We start from the raw sequence: 16,873 nt of genomic DNA, 5'->3' as shown, positions 1-16,873 counted from the left end.
CAAAAATGTCCAGAGGGGCAATTTTTTCACACAGAGGGTGGTGAGTGTCTGGAACAAGCTGCCAGAGGTAGTAGTAGAGGTGGGTACGATTTTGACTCTAGATTGTAGTCTGAGGATAATGGGCTAGACATTTAAGCCTGAGATCGTGGTTATAGAGTCATAGAGGTTTACAGCATGGAAACAGGCCCTTCAGTCTAATTTGTCCGTGCCGCCCTTTTTTTTAAACCCCTAAACTGATCCCAATTGCCCGCGTTTGGCCCATATCCCTCTGTACCCATCTTACCCATGTAACTATCTAAATACTTTTTAAAAGACAAAATTGTCCCCGCCTCTACTACCTCTGGCAGCTTGTTCCAGACACTCACCACCCTTTAGAGTAAACAGAGATAAGCTATTTCCTATGTTAGAGACACACAATACGAGGGGCCACGGGCTTAGGGTGAGGGGGGAGCGGTATAACACGGATATTAGAGGGAGGTTTATCACACAGAGGGTAGTGGGGTATGGAATGCTCTGCCAAGCAAGGTGGTGGAGGCAGGCACACTGGAGTTGTTTAAGAGTAACTTAGACAGGCACATGAGTGGGTTGGAGATGAGAGGATATAGGTGATTGTTTTAAATAAGGCTCATTAGCATTGGGACGTCCCCGGTAATGTAAAAGGATGTGGTATGATACTAATGTTTTTCTCTTTTAATTCACAGGTTTTAAGTCGGTCCGCCTTGTTGTCCAACGAGGGGCATACACGCGATGGGTCGTACTAGGGCTGCTCTTGGATGTTTGAGAATAGCCTACTGCTTCACGTTGTTAGTGGACGCTTAAACTGGACCAGATACCGGGCAACACGACAGCTCAGTGACTATCACTGATTGCTGTGCAGACACATGGATTTGGGCCGGTGTCTGTGGGAGTTTGCGCATTCTCCCCGTGCTTGCGTGGGTTTTCTCTGGGTGCTCCAGTTTCCTCCCACACCCCAAAGATGTGCTATTAGGCTGATTGGAGGTAATAAATTGTCCATAAATTAGTTTCCCTCAATGTGGAATGCCATAAAACAACAGACAAGGGTCATGGGTGGAGGGGGGACTGGTAATGTTAAAATGGCGGCGTGGGCTCGTTGGGCTGAAGGGCCTGTTTCCCGGGCTGTTTTTGTTCTTTGTTCTTTGTTCTGTGTGAAAAAATTACCCCTTTGGACACTTTTTTATCTCTCCCCCCTCACCTTAAACCTATGCCCTCTAGCTTTAGACTCCCCTACCTTTGGGAAAAGATATTGACTATCGAGCTGATCTGTGCCCCTCATTATTTTATATTTATATAATTCCCTACCATTAACTGAGTAAGTCCTGCTCTGGTTCAATCTACCAAAATGCATCACCTCATATTTATCTAAATTAAACTCCATCTGCCATTCGTCAGCCCACTGACCCAATTGATCAAGATCCCATTGCAAGTGGAGATAACCTTCTTCATTGTCCATTATACCACCAATCTTGGTCATCTGCAAACTTACTAACCGTGCCTCCTATATGAGATGAGGAGAACTTTCTTCAGTCAGCAGGTTATGAATCTTTGACATGCTCCAGCTGTGAATACTCAAGTTGTTGAATAGATTTAGTGACTCTAAGGGATAGGTGGACAGTAAAGTGGAATGAGAGCGAAAGCCTTTCTGAATTGAAGGGCAAAAGGCCCAAATCAGCTCCTTTTTTCAATATTCTCCCAACCTCCATCAAACACTGAGCCCCAGTGGACAGGCAGAACAAGCTGCTTGAGGACAAGTGTTTTCAGTGCTCAATGAAGAAGTGGTTACAAGTCCAACCCAGACCTGCGTGCTGGACCTGGTTTTTAGACACACTCTTCGAGTCCAGAATCCAAAATCAGGCAATGTTACAGTCTCTGATAGAAATACTGTCACACATTCCTCAAACGCTGCTATCAGTGGAGACTCACAGCTTTTACCAGACATCGGAAAGGGACCAATATCCGCAGCCCCTTTCAAACATCCTTGAGGATAAGACAATATAGAGGGGCTTCACACAGCAAAGTAAATATTTTCATGATTGGGGAGAGGGGACAGTGGGAGAAGATTAAATGGCAGGCATAGAGTTTGTGATGGCGGTGTGTATGAGGAATCTCCCAGTGCTAAACCTGAAATCTCCCAGGGTTAAACCTGAAATCTCCCTAGTGCTAAACCTGAAATCTCCCCAGTGCTAAACCTGAAATCTCCCCAGTGCTAAATCTGAAATCTCCCCGGTGCTAAACCTGAAATCTCCCCAGTGCTAAACCTGAAATCTCCCCAGTGCTAAACCTGAAATCTCCCCAATGCTAAATCTGAAATCTCCCCATGCTAAACCTGAAATCTCCCTAGTGCTAAACCTGAAATCTCCCCATGCTAAATCTGAAATCTCCCCGGTGCTAAACCTGAAATCTCCCCGGTGCTAAACCTGAAATCTCCCCGGTGCTAAACCTGAAATCTCCCCAGTGTTAAATCTGAAATCTCCCCGGTGTTAAACCTGAAATCTCCCCGGTGCTAAACCTAAAATCTCCCCAGTGTTAAATCTGAAATCTCCCCAGTGATAAACCTGAAATCTCCCCAGTGATAAACCTGAAATCTCCAGTGTTAAACATGAAATCTCCCCAGTGATAAACCTGAAATCTCCAGTGTTAGACATGAAATCTCCCAGTCTTCAATCTGAAACCCCCAATGTTAAACCTGCCATTTCCCAGTGCTAGTTCAGCTGACTCCCAGTGTTAGTCCAGCTGATTCCCAGTGTTAGTCCTACCAGCTCCTGTTGATACCGGTGCAAAGTCCCTGAGTTAATCTTGCTGTGTCCTGGTGCCACTCCAAGTTCAGTTCCTGCAGTCAGGGGTCTATGGGGAGGGGTGAGGGAGGGGCAGTTGTGAGGGGTATGTTCCTGACCAGCATGCAGAGTTTCCCGGGTGGATTTGAGAAGATCTGTGCAATATCTATCAGGGACCACCCCTCGCTCACTCCGACAGGTTTATGGAGATTTTGAATTGTGTGACTGGTGGATGCTAGGCCAGGATTAGCGTTGCTGCAAGAAAGGCTGGTTCCCATGGATACAAAGAACAAAGAACAACACAGCACAGGAAACAGGCCCTTCGGCCCAACGAGCCCGTGCCACCATTTTAACATTACCAGTCCCCCCTCCACCCATGACCCTTATTTATGCTTATGGCATTCCAGATTGAGGGAAAACTAATTTAGGGACAATTTGTTACACCAGTCAGCCTAATAGCACATCTTTGGGGTGCGGGAGGAAACCGGAGCACCCGGAGAAAACCCACGCAAGCACGGGGAGAATGCGCAAACTCCCACAGACACCGGCCCAAATCCATGTATCTGCACAGCAAACAGTGATAGACCAGTATCTGGTCCAGTTTAAGCGTACACACTAACGACATGAAGCACTAGGCTATTCTCAAACATCCAAGAGCAGCCCTAGTACGACCCATCACGTGTGTGCCCCTCATAGGACAACAAGGCAGACCGACTTAAAACCTGTGAGTTAAAAGAGAAAAACATCGATAACATGCACATCTTATGCAAACATTCAAGGGAATCCCCAGAAGCTCAAAAGTAAAACAAGTGAGCCAGAAAATATGTTGGAAGGTCCATAGGAATCACTTGATTACCAGGGACGTCCCAAGGCTCCTGAACCTTATTTGAAACAATCTCCTATATCCCTCCATCCCTAGTCTGCTCATGTGCCTGTCTAAGTTACTCTTAAACAACTCCAGTGTGCCTGCCTCCACCACCTTGCTTGGCAGAGCATTCCATACCCCCACTACCCTCTGTGTGAAAAACCTCCCTCCAATATCTGTGTTATACCTTTCCCCCCTCACCCTAAGCCCATGGCCCCTCGTACTGTGTGTTTCCAACCTAGGATAAAGCTTACCACTGTTTACTCTATCTATACCCTTCATAATCTTATATACCTCTATTAGATCTCCCCTCAGTCTCCGTCTTTCAAGGGAAAACAGCCCCAATTTACCCAATCTTTCCGCATAACCCAGGCCTTCCATACCAGGGAGCATCCTGGTAAACCTCCTCTACGGGTCAGCTTCCTGAACACCAGCAGTGTTACAGCAACACAGGCCTGCTGGCATCATCAGTCAGTGCCCAACACTGTAACCAGAGCTGCCAGGGAGAGAATGTCACTCACTGTCTTCACAATCGCTGTCCTCTAGACAGAAACTGGCCTTGTGTCCCTCTGCCACCTTGCTGCCGTTCAATGTCAGGATATCATAATGAGTGAAGATGTCCATGCTATGATAGTGTCTGCGGGAAGAGAGAGAGAAAGAGTGGCTCAGGATACACTCATAATCCCAACACACCCAAACTCGAATCCCAACCTCAAATCCCAACACACCCAGCCTCAAATCCCAATCCACCCAGACGCACCCATCACACACTCCCAGGACAGGTACAGCACGGGGTTAGATACAGAGTAAAGCTCCCTCTACACTGTCCCCATCAAACACTCCCAGGACAGGCACAGCACGGGGTTAGATACAGAGTAAAGCTCCCTCTACACTGTACCCCATCAAACACTCCCAGGACAGGTACAGCACAGGGTTAGATACAGAGTAAAGCTCCCTCTACACTGTCCCCATCAAACACTCCCAGGACAGGTACAGCACGGGGTTAGATACAGAGTAAAGCTCCCTCTACACTGTCTCCCATCAAACACTCCCAGGACAGGAACAGCATGGGGTTAGATACAGAGTAAAGATCTCTACACACTGTCCCCATCAAACACTCCCAGGACAGGTACAGCACAGGGTTAGATACAGAGTAAAGCTCCCTCTACACTGTCCCCATCAAACACTCCCAGGACAGATACAGCACGGGGTTAGATACAGAGTACAGCTCCCTCTACACCGTCCCCCATCAAACACTCCCAGGACAGGTACAGCACAGGGTTAGAACATAGAACACTACAGCACAAACAGGCCCTTCGGCCCACAAGTTGCACCGATCACATCTATACCTACCAAGCCATAGAACTATCTGTAACTCCCAATCCCATTAAATCCCATATACTCATCCATAAGTCTTTTAAAAGACCCCAGCGAGCTCGCCTCTACCACCACCGACGGCAGCCGATTCCATTCACTCACCACCCTCTGAGTGAAAAACTTTCCCCTGACATCTCCTCTGTACCTGCCCCCCAGCACCTTAAACCTGTGTCCTCTCATAGCGACCATTTCAGCCCTGGGAAATAGCCTCTGAGAATCCACCCTATCTATACCTCTCAACATTTTATAAACCTCTATCAGGTCACCTCTCAACCTTCGTCTCTCCAGGGAGAAGACCTAGCTCCCTCAACCTATCCTCATAAGGCATGCCTCCCAATCCAGGCAACATCCGTGTAAATCTCCTCTGCACCCTCTCAATAGCTTCCACGTCCTTCCTGTAGTGAGGTGACCAGAACTGCGCACAGTACTCCAAATGAGGCCTGACAAGGGTCTTATAAAGTTGCAGCATTACCTCCCGACTCCTAAACTCAATCCCTCGATTAATGAAGGCCAGTACACCATACGCCTTCTTGACCACATCCTCCACCTGCGAGGCCGATTTAAGAGTCCTATGGACCCGGACCCCAAGACTGCAAGTCCTCAACACTGCTCAGACTCCTACCCTTGATATTGTATTCCTTCGTCCCATTGGTCCTGCCAAAATGGACCACTACACATTTATCCGCGTTGAAGTCCATCTGCCACTTCTCCGCCCAGTCCTGCATCCTATCTATGTCACGCTGCAACTTCTGACATCCTTCCAGACCATCCACAACACCACCAACCTTCGTATCGTCGGCGAACTTACTAACCCATCCCTCCACTTCCTCATCCAGGTCATTTATGAAAATGACAAACAGCAAGGGTCCCAGAACAGATCCCTGGGGCACTCCACTGGTGACTGACCTCCATTCAGAAAAAGACCCATCCACAACCACTCTCTGCCTTCTGCAGGCAAGCCAGTTCTGGATCCACAAGGCCAAAGGCCCTTGGATCCCATGCCCTCTCATCTTCTCAAGAAGTCTTGCATGGGGGACCTTATCAAACGCCTTGCTGAAGTCCATGTAAACCACGTCCACTGCTCTTCCTTCGTCAATGTGTTCAGTCTCCCCTCTATTCCCTTGTCCCTAGTGTTTATCAATGTAATTGTCTGAACCATTCCCCCTGACTCGGGGAGCTGACTCTGTCCGGTGCCCCTCGCCACACGAGCCCCCCTGTTTATTTCCACAGATCTTGCTCGCTCTCACTGGCCTTTAATATTCTTGGATCCTGTCGAGTGTCTCTGCCCACAGAGTTAACCCCAATCTGGCAATGCCTCCCCGCTCTTACCCGTGACACTCATGCCAAACCCAGGAGTGCCGTCCGGCTTTGGGTCTGAAGTCTGCCCGGCCGATGTTGTGAATTTCGGACGAGAAGCGGAGCAGCCGGCGGTGTCCGTAGGGCCAGTTGGCGTTCCTGGCGGAGCTGGACAGGCAGTCCTCCTCGGCAGCACAGTACAGCATGTGCAGGGGCCTGTCCTCAATGTACGCAGTCTGCTGTACAAGGCGCGCGTCCAAAATCAGGTCAGAGGAGGCTGTGGAGACACACGGCACAAAACAGTCAAAAGTTGGAACACTGGGCCAGAGCAGCAGTGACAGATCACACTGGGCCAGAGCAGCAGTGACAGATCACACTGGAACACTGGGCCAGAGCAGCAGTGACAGATCACACTGGGCCAGAGCACCAGTGACAGATCACACTGGGCCAGAGCAGCAGTGACAGATCACACTAACCCAGAGCATAGTGACAGACCATACTGGAACACTGGGCCAGAGCAGCAATGACAGATCACACTGGAACACTGGGCCAGAGCAGCAATGACTGATCATACTGGAACACTGGGCCAGAGCAGCAGTGACAGATTACACTAGCCCAGAGCACAGTGACAGACCACACTGGAACACTGGGCCAGAGCAGCAACGACAGATTGTATTGGAACACTGGGACAGAGTGGCAGTGATACCACATTTAATCAAGAGATTGATTAAGAAGGGGAAAATGGAGTATGAAAGTAAGCTAGCAGGGAACATAAAAACTGATGGTAAAAGTTTCTATAGATACATAAAGAGAGAAAGGTTAACAAAAACGAATGTAAACCCCTTTTCCAGTCAGAAACGGGAAAATTCATAACAGGGAATAAAGAAATGGCCAAGTAACTAAATTTGTACTTTGCTTCAGTCTTCACAAAGGAAGACATAAGAACATAAGAAATAGGAGCAGGAGTAGGCCATCTAGCCCTTCGAGCCTGCCCCGCCATTCAGTAAGATCATGGCTGATCTGAAGTGGATCAGTTCCATTTTCCCACCTTCTCCCCATGACATGAATAATATACCAGAAGCTCTGAGAAAAACATGTTTTATTGAGGAGCTGAAGGAAATCAGCATTGTAGAGAAATGGATTTGGGGAAATTGATGGGATTGAAGGTGGATAAATCTCCAGGTTCTGATAATCTTCATCCCAGAGTAACTTAAGGAAGTGGCTCTGGAAATAGTAGATCCATTGGTGGTCATTTTCCAAAATTCTTTGGACTCTGGAATAGTTCTTACAGATTGGAGGGTAGTTAATGTAAACGGTTATTCAAAAAGGGAGGTAGAGAGAAAACAGGGAACTATAGAGCAGTGAGTCTAACGTCAGTACTGGGGAAGTTACTGGAGTCCATTATCAAGAACTTCATAACTCGGCATTCAGGAGGCAGTGGGATAATCAACATCAGCAAGGGTTTACACAAGGGAAATCATGCTTGATGAATCTATTGGAATTCTTTGAGAATGTAACCATTAGAGTTGACCAAGGAGAACCAGTGGATGTGATGTATTTAGAATTTCAGAAAGCTGTGCTAAGGCCACAGAAGATGTTAGTGTGTAAAGGCTAAGCATATGGGATTGGGGATACTATGTTGGCAAGGATTGAGAATCGGGTAACAGAAGGGAAACGGAGAGCAGGATGAAATGGGTCTTTTTCAATGTGACAAGACGAGTCAGTAATTAAAAAAAATTTTCTGCAGGCGAGAAAGGAAGTAAACCCCAGTCAGTAGAGTCCAAGAACCTGGTGGGGGAAGGATGGATGGAAGTTAACGTGAGGAGAACCGAGCCTAGCCAGTAATCACCATCGGGGGTGTTTAAATCTCAGAAATCCAGGTTTTTTATATTCATTCATGGGACATGGGTGTCACTGGCTGGGCCAGCGTTTATTGCCCATCCCTAGTTGCCCTTGGAGGGCAGTTAAGCATCAACCACATTGCTGAGGCTCTGGAGTCACATGTAGGTCAGACCGGGTAAGGACGGCAAATTTCCTTCCCTAAAGGACATTATTGATCCAGATGGATTTTCCGACAATGGTTTCATGGTCACCAGCAGATTCTCAATTCCAGATATTTTAAATTGAATTCAGATTCCACCATCTGCCATGGCGGGATTCGAACCCGGGTCCCCAGAACGTTAGCTGAGTTTCTGGATTAATAATCTAGTGATAATTCCACTAGGCCTTTGTTTGTGGGTTAAGCAAAAGGTTTTTTTAACGCTTATTTATTAGTGTAAGCTTACATTAACGCTGCAATGAAGTGTCTGTGAAAATCCCCTAGTTGCTGCACTCGGCGTCTGTTCGGGTACACTGAGGGAGAATTCAGCACGGCCAATGGACCGAACCAGCACGTCTTTCAGACTGCGGGAGAAACCGGAGCACCCAGAGGAAACCCACGCAGACACAGGGAGAACGTGCAAACTCCACACAGACAGTGACCCAAGGCCAGAAATTGAACTGGGATCCTGGCACTGTGAGGCAGCAGTGCTAACCCACTGTGCCATCCCGGGTCCCTGGCACTGTGAGGCAGCAGTGCTAACCCACTGTGCCATCCCGGGTCCCTGGCACTGTGAGGCAGCAGTGCTAATCACTGTGCCACCCGAGGTCCCTGGCACTGTGAGACAGCAGTGCTAACCCACTGTGCCACCCCAGGTCCCTGGCACTGTGAGGCAGCAGTGCTAATCACTGTGCCACCCCAGGTCCCTGGCACTGTGAGGCAGCAGTGCTAATCTCTGCGCCACCCCAGGTCCCTGGCACTGTGAGGCAGCAGTGCTAATCACTGCGCCACCCCAGGTCCCTGGCACTGTGAGGCAGCAGTGCTAACCACTGCGCCACCCCAGGTCCCTGGCACTGTGAGACAGCAGTGCTAGGCACTGTGAGACAGCAGTGCTAATCACTGTGTCACCGTGCTGCCCCAGGTCCCTGGCACTGTGAGGCAGCAGTGCTAATCACTGTGTTACCGTGCTGCCCCAGGTCCCTGGCACTGTGAGACAGCAGTGCTAACCACTGTGCCACCCCAGGTCCCTGGCACTGTGAGGCAGCAGTGCTAATCCCTGTGTCACCGTGCTGCCCCGGGTCCCTGGCACTGTGAGACAGCAGTGCTAATCACTGTGTCACCGTGCTGCCCCGGGTCCCTGGCACTGTGAGACAGCAGTGCTAATCACTGTGTCACCGTGCTGCCCCGGGTCCCTGGCACTGTGAGACAGCAGTGCTAATCACTGTGTCACCGTGCTGCCCCGGGTCCCTGGCACTGTGAGACAGCAGTGCTAATCACTGTGTCACCGTGCTGCCCCGGGTCCCTGGCACTGTGAGACAGCAGTGCTAATCACTGTGTCGCCGTGCTGCCCCGGGTCCCTGGCACTGTGAGACAGCAGTGCTAATCACTGTGTCACCGTGCTGTCCTGGGTCCCTGGCACTGTGAGACAGCAGTGCTAATGACTGTGTCACCGTGCTGCCCTGGGTCCCTGGCACTGTGAGACAGCAGTGCTAATCACTGTGTCACCATGCTGCCCCGGGTCCCTGGCACTGTGAGACAGCAGTGCTAATCACTGTGTCACCGTGCTGCCCCGGGTCCCTGGCACTGTGAGACAGCAGTGCTAATCACTGTGTCACCATGCTGCCCCGGGTCCCTGGCACTGTGAGACAGCAGTATGAATCACTGTGTCACCATGCTGCCCCGGGTCCCTGGCACTGTGAGACAGCAGTGCTAATGACTGTGTCACCGTGCTGCCCTGGGTCCCTGGCGCTGTGAGACAGCAGTGCTAATGACTGTGTCACCGTGCTGCCCCGGGTCCCTGGCACTGTGAGACAGCTGTGCTAACCACTGTGTCACCATGCCACCTCTAAAGTTGAGGCAATCCAGTAGCTCTTGCTCTCTGAGCGCCCCTCTAGCTTAAGAACACTTCTGAACATCGCAGTCTCAATGGAACTCACAGCTAGAGAGGCCTCACGGCTGGGAACCAGCACGAGAGTTCATATCATGGGCATCACCCAGAGGAAGCCAACACGACCACAGGCGTGCCACCGATGATCAGAGCAGATAATTACCAACTGACTGTTGGAGCAAGGACAGGGTTGGTCACATTGCTGGAGCTTGTTGGAAGGTGACCAGGGTTCCCTGAACAGAGAGGGCAGAAAAAGAACCCACAAAAAGAGGACAAAGAGGATTCAGCGGGAAGAGTTTATAACGGGGCTGACAAGACAGCAGACAGGAAGAGACGTTTCAGGAATCTGATGAGGAGCTAAGATTGTCCAAGGGGAATCACTGACTCTGGGTCGGAGTGACCAACAACTAAACCTGACACTGAGAAAAGATTTACTAGGATGTTACCGGGACTTGATGGTTTGGGTTATAAGGAGAGGCTGGATAGACTGGGACTTTTCTCTCTGAACGGTAGAAGGCTGAGGGGTGATCTTATAGAGGTCTATAAAATAATGAGGGGCACAGATCAACTAGATAGTCAATATCTTTTCCCAAAGGTAGGGGAGCCTAAAACTAGAGGGCAGAGGTTTAAGGTGAGAGGGGAGGGGTACAAAAGGTCCAGAGGGGCAATTTTTTCACGCAGAGGGTGGTGAGTGTCTGGACAAGCTGCCAGAGGCAGTAGTAGAGGTGGGTACAATTTTGTCTTTTAAAAAGCGTTTAGACAGTTACATGGGTACGATGGGTATAGAGGGATATGGACCAAATGTGGGCAATTGGAACTAGCTTAATAGTAAAAGCTAGACGGCATGGACAAGTTGGGCCGAAGGGCCTGTTTCCATGCTGTAATTCTTTATGACTCAATAAGATGCATAAGCAGGTATTAGGTCAGATGACGAAAAGCTTGATCAGAGAGATTAGGAAATATCGAAAGAGAGAGAGAGGGGGGCAGGGAGGTGTGAGGAGGGAATTCCAGAGCATGGACCCAGGCAGCTGAAGGCACGGCCACCAGAGGCACAGAGATTTAAATCAGCAACGTTCAATAGACTAGAATTAGAGGAATGCAGATATCCAAGAGTGTTTGTGAGGCTGGGGAGGTTACTGAGATAGGGAGGGTTTGTGGGGCTGGAGGAGGTTACTGAGATAGGGAGGGTTTGTGGGGCTGAGGGAGGTTACTGAGATAAGGAGGGTTTGTGAGGCTGAGGGAGGTTACTGAGATAGGGAGGGTTTGTGAGGCTGAGGGAGGTTACTGAGATAGGGAGGGTTTGTGGGGCTGAGGGAGGTTACTGAGATAGGGAGGGTTTGTGGGGCTGAGGGAGGTTACTGAGATAGGGAGGGTTTGTGGGGCTGAGGGAGGTTACTGAGATAGGGAGGGTTTGTGGGGCTGAGGGAGGTTACTGAGATAGGGAGGGTTTGTGGGGAGGAGGTTACTGAGATAGGGAGGGTTTGTGGGGCTGAGGGAGGTTACTGAGATAGGGAGGGTTTGTGGGGCTGAGGGAGGTTACTGAGATAGGGAGGGTTTGTGGGGCTGAGGGAGGTTACTGAGATAGGGAGGGTTTGTGGGTCTGAGGGAGGTTACTGAGATAGGGAGGGTTTGTGGGGATGGAGGAGGTTACTGAGATAAGGAGGGTTTGTGAGGCTGAGGGAGGTTACTGAGATAGGGAGGGTTTGTGGGGGGGGAGGTTACTGAGATAGGGAGGGTTTGTGGGGCTGAGGGAGGTTACTGAGATAGGGAGGGTTTGTGGGGCTGAGGGAGGTTACTGAGATAGGGAGGGTTTGTGGGGCTGAGGGAGGTTACTGAGATAGGGAGGGTTTGTGGGGCTGAGGGAAGTTACTGAGATAGGGAGGGTTTGTGGGGGGGGAGGTTACTGAGATAGGGAGGGTTTGTGGGGCTGAGGGAGGTTACTGAGATAGGGAGGGTTTGTGGGGAGGAGGTTACTGAGATAGGGAGGGTTTGTGGGGAGGAGGTTACTGAGATAGGGAGGGTTTGTGGGGAGGAGGTTACTGAGATAGGGAGGGTTTGTGGGGCTGAGGGAGGTTACTGAGATAGGGAGGGTTTGTGGGGAGGAGGTTACTGAGATAGGGAGGGTTTGTGGGGCTGAGGGAGGTTACTGAGATAGGGAGGGTTTGTGGAGCTGAGGGAGGTTACTGAGGTAGGGAGGAGTGCTGAGGGATTTGAAAGCGAGGGTGAACTACTCCACTCTGAGACACGGAGAAGTCCTTACTCTCGGAACATATGACTCCAGCGGCAAATCGTGTCCCAGTTTTCTTGCATTTCACATTGTCTCCGTGGTTCTGACACTGGCTCAGCATCATCTCATTCCCGGTACACTTCACTCCGCTCAGGACCATCTCCTTGGCACCGGTGTCGGCATCCCAGTACCAGGTTTCCTTGGGAACAACAGGGGGGTCAGAGGTTAAGGGTGCTGACATTCATCAGCTGGTTTCCAACAGACAACCTGAGAAGGTAACTGAGTCCATTCAGCAGCAGGTCCAGGTACAGTCCGCCAGTCACTACCCACCATGATTCTATCACCCAAACACTGCGATGTGGCCCTCTGTAGATGCGGCCAATCGCTATGGGAGACCACCCCCCCACCCCACTCTCCAGAGTGGACTGACACATCCACCCCCCACATCCCCCCCCAGCCCCCCACACACGTGTTTGCAATGTGCTGCCTGGAAACCAAAGGTAGGACCATGACATGGACTAATATTTCTCAGGTGTAATGCCACACTGGGCATTCCCCGGTGTGAGAGAGAGATGGGAGGGAAAGAGAGAAAGAGGGAGTGAGAGAGAGGGAGGCAGAGAGATAGAGGGAGTGAGGGGGGAAGGAAAGGAGAGAGAGAGAGAAGAGAGTGAGAGAGGGAAATGAGAGAGAGAGAGGAGGGAGTGAGAGGGGGAAGGAAAGAAGAGAGAGATGGGGAGGGAGTGAGGGGGGAAGGACAGGAGAGAGAGAGATAGGGGAGGGAGTGAAAGGGGGAAGGAAAGGAGAGAGATAGAGGAGTGACCACTTGTGCCCATTACAGATACCTGATAGCTCGGTGCAGACATTGAACCCGGAGGAAGGAGTGAAGAAGAGGGAAAGGAGAGAGATAGAGGAGAAAGGAAAGGGTAGGAAAGAAATAGACAGGAGTGAGAGTGGTGGAAAAGGAGAAAGAGAGACTGAAAGAGGAAAAATGGGGAAGAGGACCCCTCCCATAGCTCAGTGCTGACCCAGAGATTGTAAGTTCAAATCCCACCAGGGCAGAGAGTGGATTACTTGTGGATTTGAACCAGGATATGAACTTGGTTCAGTGATATCCTCACTGTCCTCACCCAGTCTGTGATACATGTATCTCCAAACCCACTCCAGGTGAGTGTGGGTAACTTGGGACAGGCCTTGCCAGGATCTCCTGCTGAGGGAGGCCTGACACTGACCACACGGTGAGATGCCAGGGTTGGACTGGGTTAAGCACAATAAGCAGTCTCACAACGCCAGGTTAAGGTCAAACAGGTTTATTTGATAGCACGAGCTTTCAGAGCACCGCCCCTTCATCAGTGACCACACTGCCCAGAGACTGGAGCCTGGTCTCATCCCCGTGGGGTATGGTTGCTTCGCCCTGCTTCCTAGGCTGGAACCAGCCTGTGGTAACATTCCCACCCTCCATCATTGTCCGGGACGCAGGGCCTGACAGAGAGTTGGAGTCCAGAATTTCAGCTCAGTAAACCAGGGTAACTGCGTCTAGTAGGTCTGATCAGCCCCCAACCAAACCTGTAAGGTCTGTCCCCTCCCACCCCCCTGCTATTAGAACCACAGAACCCGACAGTGCAGAAAGAGGCCCTTTGGCCCATCGAGTCTGCACCGAACACAATCCCACCCAGGCCCTATCCCCATATCCCTACATATTATACCCACTAATCCCTCTAACCTACCCACCCCTAGACGCTAAGGGGCAATTTCTTAGCATGGCCAATCAACCTAACCCACACATCTTTGGGACTGTGGGAGGAAACCGGAGCACCCGGAGGAGGGTGTGGAGAGTCTGCAGAAGGATCTAGATAGGCTGGGCGAATGGGCCAGGAAATGGCAAATGGAATTTAATGTTGGCAAGTGTGAGGTGGTCCACTTTGGTAGGAAGAATGGTAGGAAGGACTATTACTTACGTGGCGAAAAACTGCAGCAGGTGACGGTGCAGAGGGACCTCGGGGTCCTTGTGCATGAGTCGCAAAAACCCAGCCTGCAGGTGCAGCAGGTGGTCAGGAAGGCGAATGGGATACTGTCCTTCATAGCGAGGGGGATTGAATATAAAAGTAGGGAGGTCTTGCTGCAGCTGTATAGGGCATTGGTGAGGCCGCAGCTGGAGTACTGTGTGCAGTTTTGGGCGCCGCACCTGCGCAAGGATATTTTGGCCTTGGAGGGAGTGCAGAGGAGGTTTACTAGGCTGATACCGGAGTTGAGGGGGTTGAGCTATGAGGAGAGGCTGAATAAACTAGGCTTGTACTCGTTAGAGTTTAGAAGAATGAGGGGAGATCTCACTGAGACGTATAAGATGATGAATGGGATGGATAGGATAGAGGTGGAGAGACTCTTCCCGCTCAAAAAAGACAGTAGGACTCGGGGGCACAGCCTCAAGATAAAGGGGGGGGCGGTTTAGAACGGAGTTGAGGAGGAACTTCTTCACTCAAAGGGTGGTGAATATCTGGAATTCTCTGCCCGTTGAAGTGGTGGAGGCTGCCTCGCTAAATATTTTTAAGAAGCGGGTTGATGGGTTTTTGATAAGAGAGGGGATTAAGGGTTATGGGGAGAGGGCGGGAAAGTGGAACTGAGCCACGACAGATCAGCCATGATCTTATTGAATGGCGGGGCAGGCTCGAAGGGCCAGATGGCCTACTCCTGCTCCTATTTCTTATGTTCTTATGAAACCCACACAGACACGTGGAGAATGTGCAAACTCCACACAGACAGTGACCCGAGCCGGGAATCGAACCCAGGACCCTGGAGCTGTGAAGCAGCAGTGCTAACCCACTGTGCTACTGTGCCACCCGTATTGCTGACAAGGATTCACTATTATCACCCAGTTAATCAGATTTTTCAAATACTCTTATCCATCGAGTATGTGACACTCAGCCACTGTTTCCAGCAGTCTCGGGGTTTGAGGGATAAGGAAGCTCCCTGTCCTATCTCCCTCGTACATTCAGGCCGTCCCTGCTCAGTCTTTCCCAGGTTGTACGTACCGTGACTGCGTGTAGGGAATAGCCCAGACCCAGCTGCCGACACACCACCATCGCTTCCATCGTGCTCCACCTGTCACTGCATATTATCCCCCACTTATTGCCGTGCAGAATTTCCACACGACCCTCGTAGGATGTTCTCCCACCGACAATCCGGATCTGTGGAAAATTCTCACCATTTGTCAGCGCGCAGAGCCCTGCCCCACCCTGGCACCCTCCCCTTTCTCTCGCTCTCTCTCTCTCAGTCTCATTCTCCTTCTATCCATCTCTCACCCTCTCTTCTTTCTCATCCCATCCACTCAGTGCCTCACCCTCTCTCTCACTCCCTCTCACTTTCTCCTCAGTCCCTCTCATCAGTTCCTGCTCACACTTGCTCAGATTTGCCTTCTCTATCTCTCAAGCTCCCTCCCCCTCTCCCATCCCTCTCTCCCCCCCCACTCAGTATGTCCTAAACTCTCACTCCACTCACTCATTCCTATCCCTTCCCCTCTCCTTTACCTCCTCTTTCTCTCTCCTTTCATCCTCTTCACACTCTCCTCTATCCCTCTATCTCTCTCCTTCTCCTCACTCCCTCCTCTCTGTCCTTTCCCTCCCCCTCACTCTGCCCTCTCTTTCTTTCTCCTTTCCCTCTCTTTCACTCCTTCCTCTCACCTCGATCTTTCTCCTTCCCCCCCCCCACTCCATCCTCCATCTCTCCCTCCTCCCTCTCTCTTTCTCTTTGTTTCTTCCCCAGCCACTCCACTGAGTGTTTGACCTCTGACCCTGTCCCAGTGGTTTAAAAGGTCGGCCAAACCCTGTCCGTGAAGCCTGGATCTATAACAGAACGGAGGTGGAGAGCTCCGTGAACCAAGAACTGTATGGGGTGTGTGGGGTGTGAGCGGGACCTTCCAGACGTACATACTTGGACACCATGGTTGGCGTATCCGATACCCAGCTGCCGACAAACCACCATGGCCTCCAGAGTCCCCCAGCTGTCTCCGCAGATCAGGCCCCAGTGCCGAGTTCCATTCGCCAGCGTCGTCAGAACCTCCACTCTTCCCTCAAAACGCGTCCGTCCCCCGCTGATCCGGATCTGTGAGTGTTAGGTGGATTAAGAGGTTAAGCTGCAGGCCGGAGGCAGGCTCACAGGGCACAGTATCGCCAAGGCAGACTCAGTGTTGTGTATAATAGAGCCCGCTGCACACTTCAGACATTCATAAAGGAGACAGGGGCAATGGAGAAGGTTTACTTAAGAACATTGACAAGAATGATATCCAAATGACTGGGCCTATCTATCAAGATTATATTCACTGGAGTTCAGAAGAGTGAGAGGGGATTTCATCGAAACTTATAAAATTCTAACAGGGTTAGACAGGGTGGATTCAGAA

The 16,873-nt window shown here is 50.7% G+C and overlaps 1 protein-coding gene across 3 annotated transcripts in view; it reads right to left on the bottom strand.

Annotated features, from left to right (window-relative positions):
* loxl3a (lysyl oxidase-like 3a) overlaps positions 1 to 16,873 on the bottom strand; it is a 54,253-nt gene that overhangs the window by 12,267 nt on the left and 25,113 nt on the right. Inside the window, exons 4-8 of one of the 3 annotated variants that reach the window (XM_080191116.1) lie at positions 16,408 to 16,578; positions 15,510 to 15,665; positions 12,517 to 12,682; positions 6,364 to 6,607; positions 4,179 to 4,294 (exon numbers count right to left, since the gene is read on the bottom strand). In XM_080191116.1, the coding sequence (XP_080047242.1) occupies positions 4,179 to 4,294; positions 6,364 to 6,607; positions 12,517 to 12,682; positions 15,510 to 15,665; positions 16,408 to 16,578 (853 nt within the window). Of the gene's footprint in view, positions 1 to 4,178; positions 4,295 to 6,363; positions 6,608 to 12,516; positions 12,683 to 15,509; positions 15,666 to 16,403; positions 16,579 to 16,873 lie in introns of those variants that run through there. The other 2 variants (XM_080190934.1, XM_080191024.1) reach the window with 2 other exon arrangements.

Source organism: Carcharhinus amblyrhynchos, chromosome 1 (genome assembly GCF_965287045.1).
Source record: "Carcharhinus amblyrhynchos chromosome 1, sCarAmb.v2.hapA, whole genome shotgun sequence".
NCBI lineage: Eukaryota > Metazoa > Chordata > Chondrichthyes > Carcharhiniformes > Carcharhinidae > Carcharhinus > Carcharhinus amblyrhynchos.
Note: the sequence above shows the minus strand (reverse complement) of the source record. Positions and strands in the feature narration are given on the sequence as shown.